Genomic DNA, 23,930 nt, shown 5'->3' with positions numbered 1-23,930 from the left:
TTACCATGACGACGTGTCTTTTCATTTATTCTCATATATCCAGGGCATGTTTTACATGTATTAATAATAGATACATTCATGGATGGATACATTAATGATTGAATACTCAGAGAGTGCATAGATCATTAGGGATGAGTGGCAGGAGACTAGATTATATTGGCTATTGGGAGAAGGGTAGAGAGAGGTCACTTTGAAGGGTACCTTGCTTGGAAGTAGAAAGTGATAGGAAGAGGATGTGAGGTCCAATGAGTTGGACTGACGTAGACACTTAAAAAGAAAATTAGACCAGGTCAGGATGGAGGTTGGGCTTTAAAGAGTCAAAGTATGCCTTTGTCAATAGGTGTTAATTAGTGAGATTTCATGAGCCATGTGATCTTTTTGATTTGACAAAGGATATTGTTCCATTAGTAGGGCGCTATAGGAAAGTGTGTGCGGACTTGAGGAGTACATGGAAAAGTAAGTAAGGTAAATGTTGGGGAGGAAAGGGAACATATAATACATCGAAATGTACTGAAGTATGTCAGAAGAAAAATGAGAAGAGGTGCAGCGGTACTTGGTTGGGAAGGGTTTTGTATGACATGAGCATGCTGAGACATGTTGAGTAGAATTTGGACAGCAGTTGTCTACGACCATCTCATGCACGTATCTCCCAACACTTGCAGCAAAGAGTCAGCTTAGATTTAGCAAACCACATATTCATCAGCTAATGACTGCTCACTGTTTATAAAATTATTAGTAAGTGTGAGAGTTCAGTAAAGACGTTTTCATATTCAGAATAAATTTGTACATTTGCTTTTTTTAATATAAAGTTTTTAAAAATGTCCCCACCCCGTACTATATTATATTGCATGGTTTTATGATACATTATATTTTTAGATATTTTAATGAACTACCCAGTTCATTTTCTTCAGAATTTGAATTGTGTCTGTCATGACACCGATCCCTCCTATTCAGCTAATTACCGACGGAGTGTGTGCACAATGTATACATCTATAAGTAGAGCAGTTATACGTTTAAATCTCTCTGCTCTCTCCAACCAGAACACCAAAGAAGTCAGTTAAAAGTTAGAGACAGGATTAGAATAAAAAAGCAACATTGAGAAAGGCCTAAAGAAGCCCTAAAAATGCCCAAACGCTCCCTGCATTGGTCTGCTCCGTAATAGTTTAATCTTTTTCTAACATTTACTATATTTTAAGAGTGATTTTAAAATGCATAGCAGGACAGACATATAAATGATTGTTTTGTACAAATATTTGGCTACTTGGCTTACTTTTGACCTCATCTCTCTCCTACAGTAAACAGCACTAACATTGGGGAAACGTCTTTCTCTCAAACAATCAACGATCCCCTGCAGCAAAACTGGACAGTTACAAACATCAGCTCCAACTACACCTACAGGTTCTATCTTTACGCCACCACCAGTGCTGGGCAAAGTGACCCTGTTGTGAGAGAAGGCGGCACAATGCAAGAGATTGGTAAAGATTTTAAAAGCTCTTCTGATTTTATTTACATTTTGATTCTTTAAGATTCACTGTTCCTGTGATATCACAGATATTTCTTTTGGCAAACTATCACTCGGGTCAAACGAACTTGACAACATATCATATTTACGTGGTCTGACTACTAAGTCTTTCAAATTATTTAATATTTTTGGATGCACTTCTTAAATATTTATTTTTTTCCAAAATGTTAAATTGTCAAAAAATATATAGCAAAATCTCAAAATATTAACATTTTAAAATATAAAAAAGTAATAAAATTAATCAATTTTAAAATATATATTTTAAAAAAATAATAATAAACCATTTAAAAATGTTATGCAAAAATATGAAATCCTTTGAAAAGCTACCCAACAATATTAAATCAAGACCTACATGAGAATAACATTGAATTTCTCACACAAGGAATAAAGCACACTGAAAATGTCTTCTGATTCCCACTGTGAATAATTCATGTTTCTATTTTCCCCATTATATGATGCTGGCAAAAATGTTGCCACTAAATACTAAATAATATTAATAATTATAACGGGATATAACGGGATAACACCTGGAAAGACTTTGCCAATCATTCTTTATTTATGTCTTTCTGGGTGAACTGTACTGTGCTTAAAGGGACATTATAGCGTTTTTTTCCGTGTCTCTAACATAATATGTTCCCACTCTTTGGTGAAAAAGGATTAAAGACCCAATTTAAACTTGCCTCTCTCCAGCGACGTCCAAGGCCATTTCATTGAGTAAAAACTCTGTTGGGGACTAGGACTCCCTCTAGTGGCTGTATAGACATCAGCCACTAGAGGTGGAGTTTACCCTGTGATGTAATCATTGCAATTTCTCAGAAACTGCAATGTTTTACATTGCAGGGTTAAACAGACAAGGGCACTGCCTCCGGACCACTTCAATAAGATAAAGTAGTCTGGGTGCATGTAGTGTGTCCCTGTACGGTAGGTGTTCCCTACTTTTTTTTTCTGGTCGAAATAAACAATAGTATACCAAGATGTGCAAAGCCCAGAACTGTTTCTGTGTAGCTTTTTTTTTTACTTTCAGTCAATTATGAATCATATATGAAAATATTATTGTATTATTTATTTATTAGATGTAGGAGCAATATCTACCTAGGATTAAAGATTTCTACGTATTAATTATGTACACAAAGAACGAAGCTTAATAATACCTTACCTCCTGTGTTCCCTACATGAACTCATACGTACAAATATCCGAACACTAAAACAGTGAAGAAATTAATCATTACAAAAACATACACTTTTTTTCATAGGAAAAAAAATCCTTTTATTTTAATTTAACCTTTTTGAAACTGTTTCAGCGCAGGCAGTTTACAAAACACAAGTAGAGGGAACACATTATGAATTCAGATTTTGTATATATTAAATGCGTTTGAAAGTCTTTGAAAGTCTTGAATTATTAGTCAGGGTGAAAATGAATTCTACCACTAATCTCGGTATCTAATTTATTTATTTTAGAATTCCCCCCTAATATGAATGTCTCACTGAAGGCCGAAGAGAGACGCATTATGATAACATTGGATGCACGGAAAAATGTTGAGCTCAAAGTCCAAATCAAAAGCAAAAGCAGTAAGTAAGATTAATATATACAAATTAATAGGCAGCGTTTGGAAAATGCTACCCTTTACTATATGGAATTTAAATGCTACAGGTGATGAATCAGATAGAAATACTGAATTTAAACATTCAACATACTGCAAGGCAGCACTTTTCCTGTGACACCCATCAATGTGAAGAAAATATGTGAGTTCTGGAAAGCATTGTAGCAATGGCAATCCTGCTTGTGCAAGTCGCTAGATAGCATACCAGGGTCCTATAGAGTTTACATGTTTCAGAAAGGAATTTAATTTGTTATACGCATTCTCCAAGCAGCATAACTGCTATGGCTCGCGGTAGTGTTTATGGTGCCTGGAGTGCCCACGTTAAGTAGACAAAACGTTTTAATACGGTTTGACAACTTACCTGTGACCCCTGGGCACCAGTGCTGCATCTGATCTTCTGTAGAAGAAGCTAGGTGTCTCTATAGAATAAAACTTGCCTAATGCAGGACTGCACTCATTGGCTGAGAGCGTACAGCTGACACTCTAATCTAAAGACCACGGTGTGGCATGGCTCTGCGTTACAGAGTAATCCAGATACTCCTGTAAGAAAACACAGAATGCAGGGGATGTGGTTGCTTGCACCCCAAGAACCCAGGGAAGTTCTTAAACTGTAATAAAATAGTTAGACATCTAACTGTGGGACAATGCTAGGGCACCATATCGACTGTGCACTTATTGATGTGTTCCTTTTAACTAAGAGGTATTCCGAAGATATATATATATATATATATATATATAAAAACATATATAATACCTTGCACTCAAGCTGTCCTTCAGTTCTTGCAATGAACCGGGTGCATTACCAGGGCTCCAAATATCCAAATACAAAATAGAATGGCTGCACTCACGGAATTTCTTCAGTTTAAAATATAACTTTTAATGAAATCGCATAAAAATCGACGTTTCAGTCCAGCCTGTGGACTTTCATCAGGATATGTCATCATTAAAAACATTGCTGTATATATAGGCATATAATCATAGTAATACATTAATTAAACAAACATGTGTAACTCACCCCAGGTGATGTGCCAGCGTCCTCCCCATCCAAGTGCGCATGTGCACCAGTGTACACGCCCCCTTCGTGACGTAATCGCGCTACGCTGCCGGCGTAGTCATGGGACCGCGGCTTAAACAAAACCCACCTCCATAATCATGTGAGCTATCACTTACACATGTGCATCACCCCAAGTGTCAGTACTATGTTGCCGGCTCGTGATCCGGTCATGTGCGCACACACGTCATTATGCCCGCCTCCAACGTGACGTCATCACGCCGCGTTTATCGGCGTTGTTATGGCAACGCGGTGTCTCTAACTTCCATCACCATAGTGATGTAAACTACCACTGTTTACAACTACACGTAGAGTGATCAATGAAAAATGGATGAAATATATAAAAACTAGACTGCATGATGTGAAAGTGCTAAGTGAGAAAATTATCCTACTTACATATAAACCATCTAGTGCATAATATTAAGGGCAATTGCCCTTAATATTATGCACTAGATGGTTTATATGTAAGTAGGATAATTTTCTCACTTAGCACTTTCACATCATGCAGTCTAGTTTTTATATATTTCATCCATTTTTCATTGATCACTCTACGTGTAGTTGTAAACAGTGGTAGTTTACATCACTATGGTGATGGAAGTTAGAGACACCGCGTTGCCATAACAACGCCGATAAACGCGGCGTGATGACGTCACGTTGGAGGCGGGCATAATGACGTGTGTGCGCACATGACCGGATCACGAGCCGGCAACATAGTACTGACACTTGGGGTGATGCACATGTGTAAGTGATAGCTCACATGATTATGGAGGTGGGTTTTGTTTAAGCCGCGGTCCCATGACTACGCCGGCAGCGTAGCGCGATTACGTCACGAAGGGGGCGTGTACACTGGTGCACATGCGCACTTGGATGGGGAGGACGCTGGCACATCACCTGGGGTGAGTTACACATGTTTGTTTAATTAATGTATTACTATGATTATATGCCTATATATACAGCAATGTTTTTAATGATGACATATCCTGATGAAAGTCCACAGGCTGGACTGAAACGTCGATTTTTATGCGATTTCATTAAAAGTTATATTTTAAACTGAAGAAATTCCGTGAGTGCAGCCATTCTATTTTGTATTTATATATATATATATATAGCACCAAGGTTTTCTTATTTGTATGTAGTGCCATAGATTCCTTGTTCTATTTTTTACCGAAAGTGACATTTTTTTTTTTTTTTTTTTTAAAGGAACACTAAAGGGTCAGGAACACAAACATGTATTCCTGACCCTATAGTGTTAAAACCACAATCTAACCCTCCTATCCCCCCTTTGCCTTCCTAAATACAGTACAATCTTACTTGTATTCAAGTCTGCAGCTGCTGCCTCTGCCACTAATCTGCCTGCTTGGCTGACATTATCAAAAGTGATTATCTGAGCCAATCACAATGCTTTCCCATATGATTGGCGGAGACTGTCAATAAGGCAGATCAGGGGCAGAGCCAAACAGTCCTGGCCAATCAGCACTTCCTCATTCAGTGTCTCCATACAGAGGGTGGAGACACTGAATGGCACCTCTAGTAGCCACCTGAGGAGTGGCCAGTGAAGTTATCACTAGGCTGTAATGTAAACATTGCATTTTCTCTGACAAGACAGTGTTTACTGCAAAAAGCCTGAAGGGAATGATTCTACTCACTAGAACAAATTGAATAAGCTGTAGTTATTCTGGTGACTATAGTGTCCCTTTAATATTTAATTTTAAGCTATTTTAAGAAAGATGACTACATGCATATTGCTGAGCAGCGCTGTTTATTACCACCCATCAGTAGGAAGATATTACGTATATATCCGGAAAACCAACGGTTTGCAGTTACAGGTTTACTTCCAAGTTATAATATCGCTACCAACTTCGAAATATTTTGTAATTACATTTCACTCTACACTTTCAGGTTTATTCATTAACTGAATGGTAAGATTTATGCACAGAATTTAAATATATAAATATACATATATATTTTTATTTATATATATATATATATATATATATATATATTTCTATTTTTTATTATTATTTGTCTTATATACACTTTCTAACAAGGCTGCTGTTATGGCTGCCCTGGGGCGGGGATATTACCTTTGCCAATTTAAATTAATGTACATTTGTGTGTCTAAATAGTGCATTTGAATAGTGATGTCCCGAACAGTTTGCCGGGAACCGTTCGCCGACGAACGTAGCGTGTTCGCAGTCGTGAACACGCGCGATGTTCGGTCCGCCCCCTATTCGTCATCATTGAGTAAACTTTGACCCTGTACCTCACAGTCAGCAGACACATTCCAGCCAATCAGCAGCAGACCCTCCCTCCCAGGCCCTCCCACCTCCATGACGAATAGGGGGCGGACCAAACATCACGTGTGTTCGCGACTGCGAACACGCTATGTTCGCCAGCGAACGGTTCCCGGCGAACTGTTCGGGACATCACTACATTTGAATAAAGGAAGTTCGAATGTGTTCTTGAGTCCTTAAAAACAGCTGAACTGCTTGTATCTATTTTTCATGTGAGAGATAACTTCAATAACTCCATCCTCCAATATTGAATAGAAATACATCCACCTAATTTTTTATTGAAACTTTATTATTTGCAGATAGTTGGCAAAAGCACATTAGTTCCTATTTCCGAGGCCTACATCGTCCGTAATAAAGACTATAGTATCCCCCACATTTTTTACTCTCATAAAAGTATTAATCAGATTCTCGGTATATTTTATTTTGACAAAATATGACTTGTTTTAAAAACCGTTCGCTAATAAAAGTAGAGAACACTTTACCTTATCTATCTACCTTTCAATGAATCAAAAGGGAATCAACACAGTAAAGGAGGAGACTATATTTAAAATAAATAAACCTACCACAACAAGAGGACATAGTCTTAAATTAGAGGGAGAAGGGTTTAAAATAATATCAGGAAGTATTACTTTACTGAGAGGGTAGTGGATGCATGGAATAGCCTTCCAGCTGAGTTGGTAGGGGTTAACACAGTGAGGGAGTTTAAGCATGCGTGGGATGGGCATAAGGCTATCCTAACTATAAGATAAGGCCAGGGACTAATAAAAGTAGTTAGAAAATTGGGCAGATTAGATGGTGTCACAATCTGTTTCTTTGTTTCCATGTTTCTGTAAAGGTTCTATTAGAATTTTAACATCCAGTAGTGTGATAGCCCACCTCGTCCTTATATATCTGTTATTGGAGCCAACATATTCTGTAGCGCTTTACAATATTATAAAAGGGGAAGATTTAAATAATAAATGAGACAATTACAAAAACTTACAGGAACAATAGGTTCCTGCTCAAACGAGCTTACAGTCTATAGGAGACTTGTTATATAGATACCCTAGTTAAGCTGCAGAGGGGGATGAATATTTAAATCTGTGGGGTGGGAAAATCGGAAGAATCATACAAGTGTATATATCTGCCCTGTTCTTACATTCTTAGATTATTGTTAATATGATAATTATTAATTCAATATATTACAAACTTCTTGTATGATTTTTTTTTTTTTTATCTCTGCATAGATGACTTGTGGCAAACCCATGGAAAAGTGAACACCTCGCAGTCATTTTACGAACTTGATGAATTAATGCCTGGAACCACGTATGACATCCGTTTGATGGCCACAAATCGCACCATGGATGTAAATATTTGGAACAGTAGCATCGTAACATCAGGAGTGGGTAAGAACCACCACGTTAGAGATTAGCTCTTATTATCACCACAATAAGAATGGACAGAGACAACAGCATACAAGTGTATGAACTTATTTTATTGCTTGCTACAAGGTGTAGATAGACACTCTAAACACCTAAAGCACTTTTTTATTTGGGAACTTAGCACTGTTTAAATAAAGCTTGGAACACACCTAGCATTCACGCAGACACCTGGTAGTTTAGTAGGTAGTTTAGCTCAGTGGAGCTAAACTCAAAAGGCAGCAATTGCCGATAGCACCTGCTGTGCAAAGACTTCTCATTGAGCTGCATTGGCAAGTCTGTGATTGGGCAGCCACAGAAAGTATGGGTGGGGTTAGAAGGGGGAGGGCTTTTAATTGCTGCAGACAAGATATTTGCAGTCTTTACAAGCTCTTTTTAGATATAACTCCAATAAAGAAAATTGCTTAATTAAATACACACATGCTTTCAGTGGGAATATATCTACTAAGCAATCTTTTTTTTTTTTTTTTGTATTTGGGCAGTGGAGTGTCCGTTAACATTTTACGTTCTCTCCTACTAGCCAGGACTTGAGTAAGGATCCATTGCACAGGAGTGAATTTCTGCTTGCCAATTGCTACTGGCAAGTGGACATTTTGAGCACTGCTTGTAATGCAAATACATTATATTTAAATTTATCCAAAAAAACAAAACAAAACAATGTGTTTTCACCTCATGAAAGCTTTTAGCGTTCATGCACTAAAAGACTTTTATACATTTTTACAGCTTTGCCATTACACATTTTGCTTGTGTTCATAAAGGCTTGCTTGTACCTTTAGAATTAATATGTTGTGGATCCCCTCTCCCATTACACTAAGTCATCTAGCGGCAGGTTATATACTCTAGTTCAAGTGAATGAAACTATTTTGGGGATATTATTCCATTGGCGTTTACACTATGTTATATTGACGGCCACACTATGTTATATTGACGGCCACACTATGTTATATTGACGGCCACACTATGTTATATTGACGGCCACACTATGTTATATTGACGGCCACACTATGTTATATTGACGGCCACACTATGTTATATTGAACGGGTTCTACAGGATTTGTTCACAAACCCAGCATTTCTTTGGAGGATTGTTGTGGATTTCTTGTTAAGTTTAGACTTTGCACTAAGAGGGACACTTAGAAGTTTGTAGTCCACTTTTGTAGCTACTTAAACATCTTCAAAATGCTGTTAGTGTGATGTGTGTGTGAGGGTGCTGGTAGTGTGCTATGTGGGTGAGGGTGTTTGTGTGTGTGTGTTTGTGAGGGTGCTGTTAGTGTGCTGTTTGTGTGTGAGGGTGTTTGTGTGTGTGTGTTTGTTAGGGTCCTGTTAGTGTGCTGTGTGAGGGTGCTGTTTGTGTGCTGTGTGTGTGAGGGTGAGGGTGCTGTGTTTGTGAGGGTGCTGTTTGTGTGCTGTGTGTGTGGGGGTGCTGTTTGTGTGCTGTGTGTGTGAGGGTGCTGTATGTGTGTGTGCTGTATGTTTGGGGGGATTGTGGTGGTGGAGGTGGAGGCAAATTAGTGAATATTCCCCCTCCCTTCTTACCTTATGTAATGAGGGGGATCCTTGCTGCCATCCCTGATCCCTGGTGGTCCAGTTTAGAGTGAACTCTAGCCTTCGGGGCTAGAGTTCACTCTCGCAAGATCTGAGCGTTGCCGCGGCAATGCTCAGATCTCGTAAGAGGAACCCGCCGGAGCTGCTGGCTAGAGCTCCCCGGGTCCTCTCCTGCCTCCCTCCATGCTGCTGTTGGTTGGTGAGGGAGATCTTTGATCTCCCCTCCGGCCCATGGAGGCTTAGAGCAGAGCTGGCGCTCATATAGCGTCGACTGTGCATGAGCTGACAGGGGAGATCCTGAGATCTCCCCTGCCGGTCTCAATCCATAGGCGTGCCGGCACTCCCTGTGCGCTTACCTATGCCTACAGTCTGGCCAATGGCCCACGAGGTGCATGCCTCATGCTGAGTCCAGGGCTGCTTAGATTGTATCAGAAAATACAGAATCGGTGCCCCAAATCTGTTTTTTTTTTGTTGAAATTTGTAATTTTATCACATGACAGGAGGCGTAATATTTTGCATTAACTTTCTTTACTAACTCCATAGCAGCAAAGAAAAAAACTGTTGAAATAAAGAACCAATCAGAGTACAGACAGAGTCTATATAAGCAGGAGTACATCCATATCATTTCCTCTTCCTTTGCTGCTCCATCACAAGTCAGGTCAGAGTACTGCTTCTTTAATTCAATGTATATTTGTAATAGATATATATTGTATGTTTGGTTTTTATGGGGGTGGTAGGGGGTCCCTTGCCAGTCCCCTGCAGGTGTTGGTTTAATTTGTGTGTTTTATGTGACTACTTTCACTGTGGACGCTCTTCAGCTACTTCTATGTTTGTGTCTTTGGGGCCTTTTGTTTCCCGGTTCGTGACTGTATACTGCACAAACGGTTACCAAGGTCTTGTGCCACTACCTGCGACTCGTGGAATTCCGTTTGCGGAGTTCCCCCCTTCCCCCTGCTGCTACCTTCCCGTGCTGTTCGCATTGAATTCAGTGCGAACAGACCAAGCAGTCCTCCTCCATTTCATGCGTTTCGGCACGAACGGAGCAGTCACTGGATTCCCTGTTCGTGCCTATTTGCACGAACGGTCGGAACTTGGTGAACTACCATACGTTCACCTGTTTGCGTTCGGCTGTTCGTTTGACTAACAAATCTGCCGAACGCAAGATTACTTACCTATATCCTGCAAAGCCTTTCGCAGGCTTTTAAAGTGACAGTTAGCCCAGAACTCGCGAGACCCGTGGCAGCCACGTGGCAGTTGGTGTGGCAGTTGGTGTGTTTGGCTCGGATGTGAACCCTCAGCAAGAAGAGGCTCCTGATTTTGTGAGATTACCATACTTTCAAACGGTGATTTTTCCTGATTTTCCACAGGGACCTGTTACAGCTTGGTGTGTTACCCCTGGGGAGTGGGATTGCCAGTCAGGTATAACCTATTATTCTGGCAAGGTGTGAGCCCCCATTTGGGTAATTCCCAGAGTGCTGCCTACCGGAATCTGCTATCGCAATTCCGTGTTCCTGGGTGAGCTCCAGTGATTATAAAGGGTCTGCTTTACCACTCGTTATAGGCGTTATATAATATACGGCCTTTTGGCAAGTCCCTCCCACACAGTCCCTATACCTATCTTACCTGTGCCTGTCACCTACCTAGTATAATGGAGGATACACAGAATCCCATTGACCTACAGGCCATGATTAACGTGGTGGTAGCGGCATCCCTCGAGAAGGCCATGGCAAAGGTGCTTCCAGCGGCCTCTGATACCCTCAAGCCGACTGGCAAAACTAATCACACCAGGGAGGACTCAGAAGAATCAGATGCTTCCTCCAGGGAGAGACAGCGCCCGGTGAAACGCCATTGGAACGGTGAAGAGTCTCAGAAGGCCGCTAACTAGCGCAATGTGATACTCAAACGAAAGAAACGCCTCGCCCCAGCGTTCCCTAAAGAAGTCTCCTCGAATGAGGACAGGGATATGGCCCACTCCCTCTCCATCCTGAACGAGTGGCAGGCAGAGGTCTCGGACTCAGACGACGGTGATTGGAGCTCCAACGCCTACGTCAAAGAGACCTTTCTGGGTGAGCCCCAGAGTAAAGGAGATGTGGAGTCTTCCACGGCGGTCGCTACTCAAGAACAGGAGGTCTTTATGGACGCCACAGGACAACGGATGTTTGATCCCAGAAACATACGCCATCCCCACTCCAGGGAATGGGCTTCACCCGACCACCTCCATAAATGTATGCATTTCTGGATCTGCAAGCCTTTGGAGAAACATGTCCTCTAAAAGGATGCCGGTGGAGTGCCCCAGACCTTCCCTGCCAGATAAGGTGGCGATAACGCCAGAGTTTGACCAGCTCATGCTGGCATTCATGGAACGAGGCGGCTGTGACCCATGCAGAGGGGTCGAACGTAGCTTCAAAGGGGCGCAAGACAAGCTCCTGGATGCAATGGGGCCACTGGCCCTGGTAATGTACCTGGCGGATGACGCTTACGCCAGGGCAGACTCCTTCAACGCGGATATGGTGCGTAAATAGGCACATGACATCAGGGAGTGGACCCAAAGGGGTTTCTGCTTCCTGTGAAATACCAATGCAGCCCTCTTGACAGAGCGGCGCCGCGCAGCACTCTTCTGCATCGACCCACAGTTGGCTGACCTTGGGGTAAAAGAATTAGGCCCGCAGGCACAGGGCAAACATTTTGGAGAGGCGTTCATGAAAGAGCTGAACAAGCACGTGAACGTATTCACTTCTTTGAACAGGGCCCGCACCTCCATGCATAAAGTGTTCAGAGACAACCCTAGGCTCTTCCAGGGCTGGTCGGCAGCAGTGCCGTGCCATCAGCTGCTTTTGGCCATCAGGCCCTCGCAATGGACCCCCTCCACACTTCTACCAGCAACAGTCCTATCCAGACTCAGGTGCCAGACAGCATTACCCCTACTACCAGAGGGGATCGGACAGAGGCCGGGGAGGCTGCGGACATGCCAGCGCAAGATTTCCCACAGGTAAGAAACACAAATATGCCTATTCCTTTATTAACCATGACTGCCAGCCGTGTTTCTCTTTTTTCCCAGAATTGGGCAAAAGTAACCACAGATGCTTGGGTGTTACAGATGGTCAGAGACTACCACATAGAATTACAGACATGCCCCATACAAAGGCAACCCCCTCACCCCCTATGCTTCACCGACACAGACACTGAACTCATAGAGTTGGAGCTATGCAAACTCCGCACAAAAGGGGCGATACAACCCGCGCACACACAAGGGGGCTTCTTCAGCAACATGTTCAGCAACGGGGACTTCAGACCGGTGATCAACTTAAGGGAACTGAATGTCCACGTTATATACTGGCACTTCAAGATGGAAGGCATACACCTACTATGGGATCTCCTGCAAGAAAGGGACTGGTTCACGTGTCTGGATCTCAAAGACGTATACCTGTCGATTCCTATTCACAAGGACAGCCGACCATTTCTTCGGTTCCTATGGCACGGGTTCCCATGGCAATTCACTTGCCTCCCTTTCGGACTCAGCCGTGGTGCTTTACAAAAATGTTGTAACCGGTGGTTGCCCATCTCAGGACTCGGGGGATCAGATGTATCATCTACTTGGATGACATTCTCCTGTTCTGCAAGACAAGCGAACTGGCTTCACACCACACCGAATACATGATACAATTACTGGAATCTTTGGGATTCATTGTCAACGGGGACAAATCTGCCCTGACCCCCACTCGAACAATTCAATTCCTGGGCTTCAAAATAGACTCCAGGTCTTGCACTCTCCACCTTCCGACTACAAAGGTGACAGCCATCAGGAAAGAGCTGCGCAAGTCCTCAAGCTCGACTCCATTCCACTTCGACAACTGGCGCGGATAGTAGGACTTTTATCCTCCTCCATTCAGGCCATATTTCCAGGCCCCCTACATTACCGTGCCATGCAACGGCTGAAAGTTTGCTTCCTCAGACAAAACCCCACATACAACCAACCGGTCCCACTGACGGACGAGGTACGTCAGGAACTCGAATGGTGGCTCAACTGCATGCAGGCATGGAACGGTCGAGCCATCTTTGGCAATAATCCGGGCTTCATCCTGGAATAGGACGCAAGCCAATTGGGATGGGGCGCCGCGAATGGGGACGCATCCACGGGTGAAACCTGGACAACTCAGGAACTCGCGATGCACATCAACTGCCTGGAGCTATTGGCCGGATCGTTCGCCATTTGAAGCTGTCCAACTGTTGTATCTTACTGCAGATGTACAATGTCTCTGCAGTATGATACATCAACCACTTGGGAGGGACTTGTTCCCAAACACTAGCGGACTTAACGAAGGAGATCTTCGAATATTGCCTCCCACGCAACATCTCAATTAGGGCCCAACATCTACCGGGGAAATCGAACCTCACCGCAGACTGGTACTCACGACACTGGAGAGATGCCAGTGATTGGCAATTAAACCCACAGATATTCGCCTGCCTGAACGAACAGAGAGAACCACTCATAATAGATCTATTTGCATCGCGGAACAACCATCAACAGCTGGCTCCCGGACCTGGGGTGTATGGCGGTGGATGCCTTCACCCAACAATGGCCCACACAAGGGGCTTATGCCTTTCCCCCGTTTGCAATGATTGCGAGAGTACTTAATCACATCCAGAGACGAGAAGTGACGCTAACCCTGTTGACACCACTTTGGCCGACTCAACCCTGGTTCCCAGACCTCCTCGAACTGTCATGCGAGGACCTGATTCTCCTGTCGAACGACTCAAACCTACTACGGAATCCAATGGGGAACCCACACCCTATGCTCCTGGACGACCGGCTAACCCTGGTGGCCTGGACTCTTTCAGGGGTGCATGGTGCACCCACAAACTATCGTCAGCAACTAAAGACCTTTTGTGGGACTCCTGGACCACGGGAACACGAAAGAGTTATCTATCTGCATGGCGAACTTGGACCAGTTTGTGCATGGGACAAGATCTGAATCTCTTTACAGCTCCTGTTTCCGAGATCATGAATTTCCTCTCTTCCATCTTCGAGGAAGGTAAATCATATCGCACCATCAATGTCATCAGGCCTGCTATATATGTTCCATCTCAAGGGAGAGCAATAAGCCAAGACCCCCTGATCTGCCGACTACTACGGGGAATCAAACTGAGACGCCCCCCAGCGCCCAAATACCAACACCTCTGGGATGTGGAATTCCGAATCTCTAGACGAACAAAATCCGATTCGGCATCAGTTTTCTACCTGTTCTTCACCTCGGAACCCCAACTTTGTGTAGTCATGGCTTTGCGAACATATATTTTGGCAACGGAGACACTACGACGGTCAACCTCCCGACAACTACTGATTTCATACGTTAGTCCTCACGGTCCAGTCTCAACCACTACACTGTCCAGATGGATTAGATGGCTCCTCACCCTCGCAGGAGTGGACCCGTCTTTCGGGGGCCCACTCCGTGAGAGGAGCAGCGGCATCATCAGCCTTTTTGGCAGGCTCCTCGCTGTTGGACATCTTATAAGCGGCAGACTGGTCCCGCGAATCAACGTTCCCGGACTTTCTACTTCTGTCAGTCTTCTAATGCTGCGTTTTCTCTTTTGCCTAAGCGTTAAAATTGCAAAATATGAAGCCTCCTGTCATGTGATAGAATTAAAGATTATGCTAGCGCAGTGTACTAATAATCTTAATTTTAATAATGACAGGAGGCGAGTATTTCCCCCCCCTTGTTATATCTTTATATTCCCTACCCGGACTGAGGTAAGTTATAAGATCCTAGAAATAAAAAAATTGTGAATTTATGTATATTGTCAATGATATTGTACTAGTACGGATTGCAGGTTGTTTAAGACAAATATGTTTTTTCATTTTGTAGGACTAGAATGTGCGTTTATTTAGATTATTTCTATAATGGTGTTATATCTTAAGTTATATGTTCATACGGTCGATTCCGTAGCACACTGATACTAGTTTCCTTTTCTTTCAGCGTAACAAGTCATCAATACAGATGAATGGATTATGTTTTATTTTCCGGTTACTTAAATTGGTTCCTACAAGTTAATCATTCACCACGAACTTGTGACGTCGCATTCAGCAAGAGGAAATTATATGGATGTACTCCTGCTTATATAGACTCTGTCTGTACTCTGATTGGTTCTTTATTTCAACAGTTTTTTTTCTTTGCTGCTATGGAGTTAGTAAAGAAAGTTAATGCAAAATACTCGCCTTCTGTCATAATTAAAATTAAGATTATTAGTACACTGCGCTAGCATAATCTTCAATTTACTTATTGTTCCATAGATAAATATCCACAAACTGATACATTGCTAACATCTTTTCTTTTTTTCGTGTCTTCTCTGTTTCCCAGACATCATTCCGGAACATGGAAGATTTGCCACTGAGGGCTGGTTTATTGGACTAATCAGTGCCATTGTTCTACTTCTGCTCATACTCATTATTCTGTGTTTCATCAAACGCAGCAAAGGTGGAAAGTACTCAGGTACGTTCGTGGATATTTTACCTACTATGCACGGATGATGGGGGTGTAGTGCCACTGTGTATAAAATAATTCCAGCTGTCATTCGGCTATTTGAGTTAATCAATGGGCTTACTTCCTAGTCAATATAAACTATTTATAGAATACATACATTTGAGGGGGAGGAGGTAAAAAAAAAAAAAACTGGAGTACAGTACCTGATAGTCTAATGCAGGGGTGCCCAAAAGGTAGATCCCCAGATGTGTAGAATGACAAAGCATCATGGAAGTTGTAGTTTTAAAAAATCTGGGGATCTACCTTTTGGGCACCCCTGGTCTAATGCAAACCTTGGCACTCCAGATGTGGACTACATCTCCCATAATGCTCTTAAAGTCATAACGCCAGCAAAGCATCAGAGGAGATGTAGTCCACAACATCTGAAGTGCCGAATGTTGCCTAACTTTGGTCTAATGTGAGGAGACAGGAGATCTGTGCATCCAGTTTTACAGATCTCTCTTCTGTTCTCAGTCTCTCCTATAGATTGAAGGATATTACAATATAACATCATATCTTAGCACATAGGCTCTGCTAGTGCAAGCTCCAGAAGAACCAGGTAGACACGTCTGTGCACTTCGAGGCACAAATGTCCTGCTTCAGAATATTACAGTACAGTCTGGCAGAATGTGTAACTCATGATGCCAGTAACATTCCAGTGACCCTCTACAGTTACAGGAAAACTGTTGTCACTTTTTCATTGCTATGTAAATAAAAGATTACATTATTACAGCCTCTGTGTGTATTATTTTGTAGCCATCTTTGGTCAGAAGTGTAACTATTAGCTTATATGTACTTCTTACAAAATAATACACACAGAGGTTATGTTACATGAAATCTTATATTACTAGTAATGATACAAAAAAAATAAGTTTTCCTTTAACCCCTTAAGGACACATGACATGTGTGACATGTCATGATTCCCTTTTATTCCAGAAGTTTGGTCCTTAAGGGGTTAAGCCAATGATGTCATGTTACATTATTATATACAATAATAAAATTAATATAATTGATTGCTCCCATAAAATTGACACTGCACACAACTCCTTGCAATGTTCTCATCTGACTAATAAGCATAAGGCAAGATCTATCATGCACGTGACATTGTTCGGTCTCCCACCCATGCAGTAAAAGATAAGGAAGACACGCAAGTGGACTCTGAAGCTCGGCCCATGAAGGATGAAACTTTTGGGGAGTACAGGTAACCATCTCAGATACTTACTGTGTGCTAACTTTGGGACATATTTACTGAATATACAGTAATTTGTAGAGAGTTGGCAGATGGGCTAAAATAGCCAAAGTAACCAAGTAAGGATTTTTTTTTTTTTTTTTAGCATAAATATCTTTGAATCAGTACACTGTATAGTGAATAAACCCTATTAAAATTAGCAAATCTATAGGACGCAGTTAAATAGTTAAACGTTTCAATAATTCTCCAGTGCTTATTTATCCAAGATTGAGTCTTTATTAATCAAACAGATCTAAGACAAGAAACTGATTAGAATATTCCAGTTCAGTGTCCTTGCTATGGTGCTTTTAACAGGTTTAATTGCATTGTAATTATATTCATTATACATTTTTTTTTTAGAATGCAGCCGAAGGAAGCAGCCATGTTGTTTTTCTGCAGAATTTAAGTTACTAAATGTGTTTGGGTTTGGTTGAATGAATACCGGTATGCTAGCTGATTAGGTGTGAGGTTATGCCTATTCACTATGAAAGGAACAATCCAAGCACCACAACCACTACAAACTCGCAGTAGATGTCTTCACTGGGCTAAGCAGGTTCAATATAGGACTCTCCTCATTGACTGAGAATGAGCACCTGATCTTCTCAGCCAATAAACATGGACCTGCTTAGCTCAGAAGAGCCATGGGTATCCCAAGGAAGTTGTCACGCTGTTTTCCCACATGGGGAGGGGACAAGGGCACTTCTAGCACCATAACCACTGCAGCTGGCTGTCGAGCTTATGGAGCCTGGAGTACTCCTTTAATTGTCTCAGCACCATAGAAAGAACACAGTTTATTTGGTACGCTTGAATCCAGAGTATTCTATAAAATATTTTGGATAACTGAAAAACCCTTATTATCTCATATCAATCAAAAGGGCCAGGCTGTGCATGCCAGGAATCATGAGTTCTTGTTTTGTTTTTGTAAAACGTCTTGATCATGGTTTGATCCAAAAAAAATGAGATGACAGATCCACTTTAATGGATCACTATAGTGTCAGGAAAACCCCTTCAGCAGCTTACCTTAATCCAGCGCTGGGATCCCTCGGCGCTGGTGACCTCTCCTCCCCCTGCCGACGTAAGCTCCCCCGTCTGACTTCAGCGGAGCCGAATGCGCATGCGCGGCAAGTGCCGCGCGCGCATTCAAAGTGTCTATAGGAAAGCATTTCTCAATGCTTTCCTATGGACGCACTGCGCAATGGAGGCGAAATATGCCTCCAGCGTCGCAGATGCGCCTCTAGTGGCAGTCCGGAAGACAGCCACTAGAGGCTGGATTAACCCTAAATGTAAACATAGCAGTATCTCTGAAACTGCTATGTTTGCATCTGAAGGGTTAAAACCTGAGGGACCTGGCACCCAGACCACTTCATTGAGCTGAAGTGGTCTGGGTGACTATAGTGTCCTTTCCATTGCTTTTAAGTTGAATATGCTGAATCTATAATAATTTACCGCATTTTCAAGTATAGTGTAAGGGCTGATATATTTTACACTGCAAAAATATTTATGATGTTGATTATTATTATTTTGTTCTGCTCTTTTTTCCATTTCTTTGATTTTTACTATAAACAGTATAGTATTTTTAGTATCCTATATTTTTACTATAGGATTTGTAACTAGACATTTTACTCACCTTTTCTTCCATACTGCACCGGTATACTATACACAGGGGCATACTATACACACCAAAACAACTACATTAAAGGGAAACTCCAGTGCCAGGAAAACAATCCGTTTTCCTGGCACTGCAGGTCCCCTCTCCCTCTCACCCCTCAATCCCCGGTTGCTGAAGGGGTGAAAACCCCTTCAGTAACTTACCTGAGGCAGCGACGATGTCCATAGTCGGTGCCTCCTCCTCCGGCGCCGCTCCTCCTTCTGACTGCGTCGGCCGGTGGGTGAGACTGATCCCGCCCACTGGCCGGGGAGACCTAATGCGCTCCCCATAGGAAAGCATTGAAGATGCATTTCAATGCTTTCCTATGGGGAAATGAGTGACGCTGGAGGTCCTCACACAGCGTGAGGACGTCCAGCGACGCTCTAGCACAGATAATCTGTGCTATGATCCAGGAAGTGCCCTCTAGTAGACAGCCACTAGAGGTGGAGTTAACCCTGCAATGTAATTATTGCAGTTTATAAAAAACTGCAATAATTAGACTTGCAGGGTTAAGGGTAGTGGGAGTTGGCACCCAGACCACTCCAATGGGCAGAAGTGGTCTGGGTGCCTGGAGTGTCCCTTTAACCCCTTAAGGACACATGACACGTGTGACATGGCATGATTCCCTTTTATTCCAGAAGTTTGGTCCTTAAGGGGTTAAGCCGTAGTTGTTCTGATTACTATAGTGTCCTTTTAAATGCACACTCCAGACCCCTAGAGCACTTTCGCTTGCTAAGAAAGCTTTATGTGCAAAGAGTGCATCTAATGACAGGATCAGATTTATCAATTTATTGAACAATTCGCCTACGCTGTTGGTAGTAAATTTTTCTTTAGGTAAATCCAGCTTCACGAAGATTAATTTATTTCTTAATAACTTCCTTTAATCTTTTTATCTAGAAGTAATAATTTTAGATTGCAGGTCTGTAGTTTGCGGTGTAATTACAGGTTTTATCTGATTTTGGAAAGATGTTAGAGGGGGCGGCTTTCAGCATCTCATCAACGAATATTGTATAGTTTATTATTTTGCTGGTAGTGCCTGCCAACTAAGCTGTTATTATAATATATATATATATATATATATATCTTATTAGCTGGAGAACTAAAAGGTAGAAATAATTAAGGAAGCAATTTTCTTAATTCTTGGTTACAAAATGATGGATTCAATTTTAATAGAATAAATATTAGTGTTAATTATAGGTAAGAATAGGGTTTACAGATTTAGTGCAATTTCGTCTAACCCATTAAATACTGTGGATAGTTAATACAATGTTGAACAAAAATCTGCACACCAGTCAAGCCATAAGACTTGCTTTTCCCACAGAAATCACAAATTTGCAGTGATGTTACCACCGCAAAGGATTCTGGTGTATTCTTACATTAGTTGTTGTAGTGCCTGGAGAAATAATTTATTAAAGGGGAGCCATCATTTCTTAGCTTTTATATTATTTGTCTATATCTCCTATATTATTTTTATTTTTTTTTAATTCTTTATTTTTGCGTGCAACAAGGTTCACACGGCTCGCAGAGCCACAGTATACAGGTCAAACAGTAAATGCATATTTCGTGGGGTAACTTTCTGGCTTATTGTACTCATGCATAGTTTTGTTTTTGTGGGTCTTAGGTTCTTACTCAAGTGTCTCTCTATTGTAAGTTTAAGTTTCGCAGGTCTAACGAAAATGCTTTAAAAACGGTTGTTAGCATAGTGAGTTTGGGTACCTATCTCGGTGGCTATCCTGCCTGTTAGTTGGGGGGTTATTTATAATAGGGCCTCAAGAGTGTGCCTCAGGTAGCAGGTATGTGCTGGGGCCAAAGTTACACCTCCAGCCTTCGAATGTAGCTAGACTTGTGGGTCGATGGCGGGCGAGGCGTGGGTAGTCGCCACGGCATGGGTCGTAGCTTAGGGGCTTGAAACGGAAAAGTCACAGTACAACTGAGGAGGGCTATGGAGTTAGATGGGCCATGTCTAGCTAACTTCAGCCCATCGTATCTTGGCGAGGAGGGTCCTCCACATCAGGGTTGTTCCTCAGGTCGTCGCTGCAGCGGTTGCCGTGGGCCCTTTCCCTTTTGGGTAGAATGGTGTTATGGCCTTCGGGTTCCAGCATTGGGTTGGTGGCTTGGTGGTGTTGGTGCCAGGTGGTTGTAGTGATTCCCCTTGGTGAGGAGTGCTGGTGCTTCAGTGATGTCTGTGATGGAGTATGATGCTTCTCCTTGTTTCACTCGCAGTGTACGTGGGGATCTCCAGTTGTATTCTATGTTATGGTTTCGGAGCAGTACCGTGAGGGGTTGCAGTGTTTTGCGCCAGTGAAGTGTCTCTCCGGTGAGGTCTGCGAAAAACGAGAGGGTCATATTTTCAAAGTTGAGTGGGGTAGACCCCTTTAAGGCTGCGTGTACCAGCGCCTTATCCGTTCCACTCCGAAAACATACTATCAGATCCCTAGACGCCTGCTCTGGCGCCCTGTTGGGTTTTGGTATTCTGAAGTGCCCGTCCAGGGTGATATTCCTTGCCTGTTTGGGCTCCAATAGGTGAGTCATGAGCCTCCGGAGGAAGTGTGGGAGCTCAGATGTGGGCATGCTTTTCAAATTATTGCGGCGTCTTGAGTCCTCCAGTGCGGCAAATCAGAGATCGCAGGCAGCCTGACGTTTGGTGAGTGCTTGCACTTCTAGTTGAAGTTGGGCTACTGTTTGGGTTAGGTGCTCTGTGGTGTTTTCCACTGCGCCTATGCGGAGCAAGGCCACATCCGCCTGTATAGTTTTCTGCAGGGCCCCCAACATGTTCTCCAACATAGATGCTGTCACAGGTCTGGGGTCGTTGGTTGCAGACTTCTGGGGGGGTCATAGGGGCAGTATTTGCCCCTCTTCATCTGGGGATAGCTCCTCGGAGTCATAGAAGTCACCCATGTCGGCGGCCATCTTGGGACCATGCACCCCGTATGCTTGGCGGAACAGATCGCCGATACTGGAGCCCGGTTTGGGTTTTTCGGGCTTCAGCTTTTTGGACTTCCTGCCCATAGTTGTTAGGGGTGAGTTGGCTGCCGTGTTGCGGCTTAATTAGCAGTTTTTCACTGGGTATCGGGCGTTTTACTCCAGAGCTCGTCGCTCCCATATCTCCTATATTTAACAAACTTTTTGGAAGGTTTAAAAAACAAAATTGCATTTAGAAATCTACACCCCCATATTTATCACTATCTTGGAATTGAGAGCCATCTTGGCTTCCTCTTAGTTATTTTATAAGCTCAATCTTATTCTGTCATTTAAAAAAAAAAAACAATCATTGCGCCTGTCAATTAGCATATAGACCTCCCCGTAACTTCCAATGTCATCATTGTGATATCAAATGAAAAATGTATGATATACATTTAAAAGGAAAATGAACATTACAAGAAAAAAAGGCTAACACTAGTTGCATGTCATTTTCAATGTTTTATTCAATAGTGTAATAACCAGGGAAATGACCCTTCCTCTTTAACTTTTACGCTAGGGCTTACAATAATTTTAATGGCTTCTTATTTACCATTATTTGACCTATTTTTCTGTTCTTTTGTTTCATTTTTCAGGGTTTTTGTTTTTCTTATCCTGAGAGTACCACTCTGAAATAGTTTTTGAAAATTCCAGTTTACTCGTTTTCTTTTTTTTTTCATTTAAATTTGCTTGTTAACATCTTTAATTTGATCCCCCTTCCCCTCCAAAACAGTTCTATATAGTTTAACAGTTCCAGCTTTGATAAAACACTCGGTGTCTATCCATTTAAATGTGTACCTTAGTCACCATGGTAACCACTCCATTATCACTCTCTTACAAAAAGAAGCTTGCTATTTGAAGTTTTCGAATCTTTGTTCCTTCAATAGCAGTAACATTTGGTTTATCCTCCGGGTAGACTTTCACTTGTTATCTCTCTCCAGTTTTGTCTGTCCATGTGATTTTCTTTTTTACATTTACATAATTCTGCAGCTTTTATATGAAAACAAAAATCGCAATTATTGAACAGGACAAATTATGTGGTCATAATGTTCCCTTAATATGACCAAAATAGTTTTTGCTCATAACTTGTTTTCACCTCTGTGGTGAAATTCTTTGTTTAAAATAAATTCTTTAAAATAAATTCTTTGTTGTTTGTCCGAGTGCATTTTATTAAAATAATCTTTAAAGTACTGTGCAATTAAAGTGCCCCATTTATATACAGTACATATATATATATATATATATATATATATATATATATATATATTGTTAATGTGGAAGTTAGACATCTGCATTATTAATATACATTTTGTCCATATTTATATGGCATTCATTAGCTGAGACCTATAGCTAATATGCTAAGCCAATGGATGCAATCCAAACCTGAGCAAAATTGATATTGCAAAACTGTAACTTCTGCAACAGCAATATGTCAAGAGAGGGGCTTGGCCATAGGTAACCAGGGGATCCTTGGTTTGTGTCAAAATACTTGAAAACTGTTTGACACAGAGCCAGTGCATGGCTCTGCAAAGTGGTTGTGGTACTTAGAGGGTTCCTTTAGACACCTTGCAAAAAAAAAAAAAAAGGTTCTTCCAGTGTAATCACGAAAAATCTCTCAAAAACATTCATTTAGGAATATTGCTTTATTTGTGCGTATAATGTGGTTTGGGAGTGATGCTGTTTTGGTGTAACAATCTCAGTGTCATTATTAATGTATGGAGGGGGATTTTTGAGAGTTAGGGTCAGCTAAGCTTGGATTGTATCTGAGGGTTCTGAATGTGATTAAAATAGGGTCTGTCCTTACTAAATACGGACATTTGGAAGATATGCCTCGTTAAATTTGGCTGCACTGTCTGCCAGCATACGATTAAATATTGCAGTATGGCCTGCCAGAATTTCTCTGCTTAGTTTATACATACACTTAATAATACACGCCAATATACTAACTATTTTGCTATGTTTTTGATAAGCATACCCAAGTATCCATATTGTAACGATTATATGGGTTTGTTTCGATCATTTTAGAGGTATTAAGGTATTAGTCCACACGGTGTTGTTGCAGTGGCTATTTACCTCTTACAAAGACGGGGCCGGTTAGACCTTCCTCACTTCGTTTTTTCTTGATTCTTTATTTCCATAGCAACAGT

The 23,930-nt window shown here is 41.9% G+C and overlaps 1 protein-coding gene across 4 annotated transcripts in view; it reads left to right on the top strand.

Annotated features, from left to right (window-relative positions):
- The window catches only part of L1CAM (L1 cell adhesion molecule), a 173,296-nt gene that overhangs the window by 138,280 nt on the left and 11,086 nt on the right, over positions 1–23,930 (top strand). For 3 of the 4 annotated variants that reach the window (XM_063432660.1, XM_063432659.1, XM_063432661.1), the window contains 5 exons: positions 1,296–1,475; positions 2,981–3,091; positions 7,695–7,853; positions 15,788–15,919; positions 17,078–17,150. In XM_063432660.1, the coding sequence (XP_063288730.1) occupies positions 1,296–1,475; positions 2,981–3,091; positions 7,695–7,853; positions 15,788–15,919; positions 17,078–17,150 (655 nt within the window). Of the gene's footprint in view, positions 1–1,295; positions 1,476–2,980; positions 3,092–7,694; positions 7,854–15,406; positions 15,606–15,787; positions 15,920–17,077; positions 17,151–23,930 lie in introns of those variants that run through there. The other variant, XM_063432662.1, reaches the window with a different exon arrangement.

The sequence above is a fragment of the Pelobates fuscus genome, chromosome 9, assembly GCF_036172605.1.
Source record: "Pelobates fuscus isolate aPelFus1 chromosome 9, aPelFus1.pri, whole genome shotgun sequence".
In the NCBI taxonomy this organism is placed as follows: Eukaryota; Metazoa; Chordata; class Amphibia; order Anura; family Pelobatidae; genus Pelobates; species Pelobates fuscus.
The sequence above is the reverse complement of the archived record's forward strand: the minus strand, read 5'-3'. Positions and strand labels throughout refer to the sequence as shown.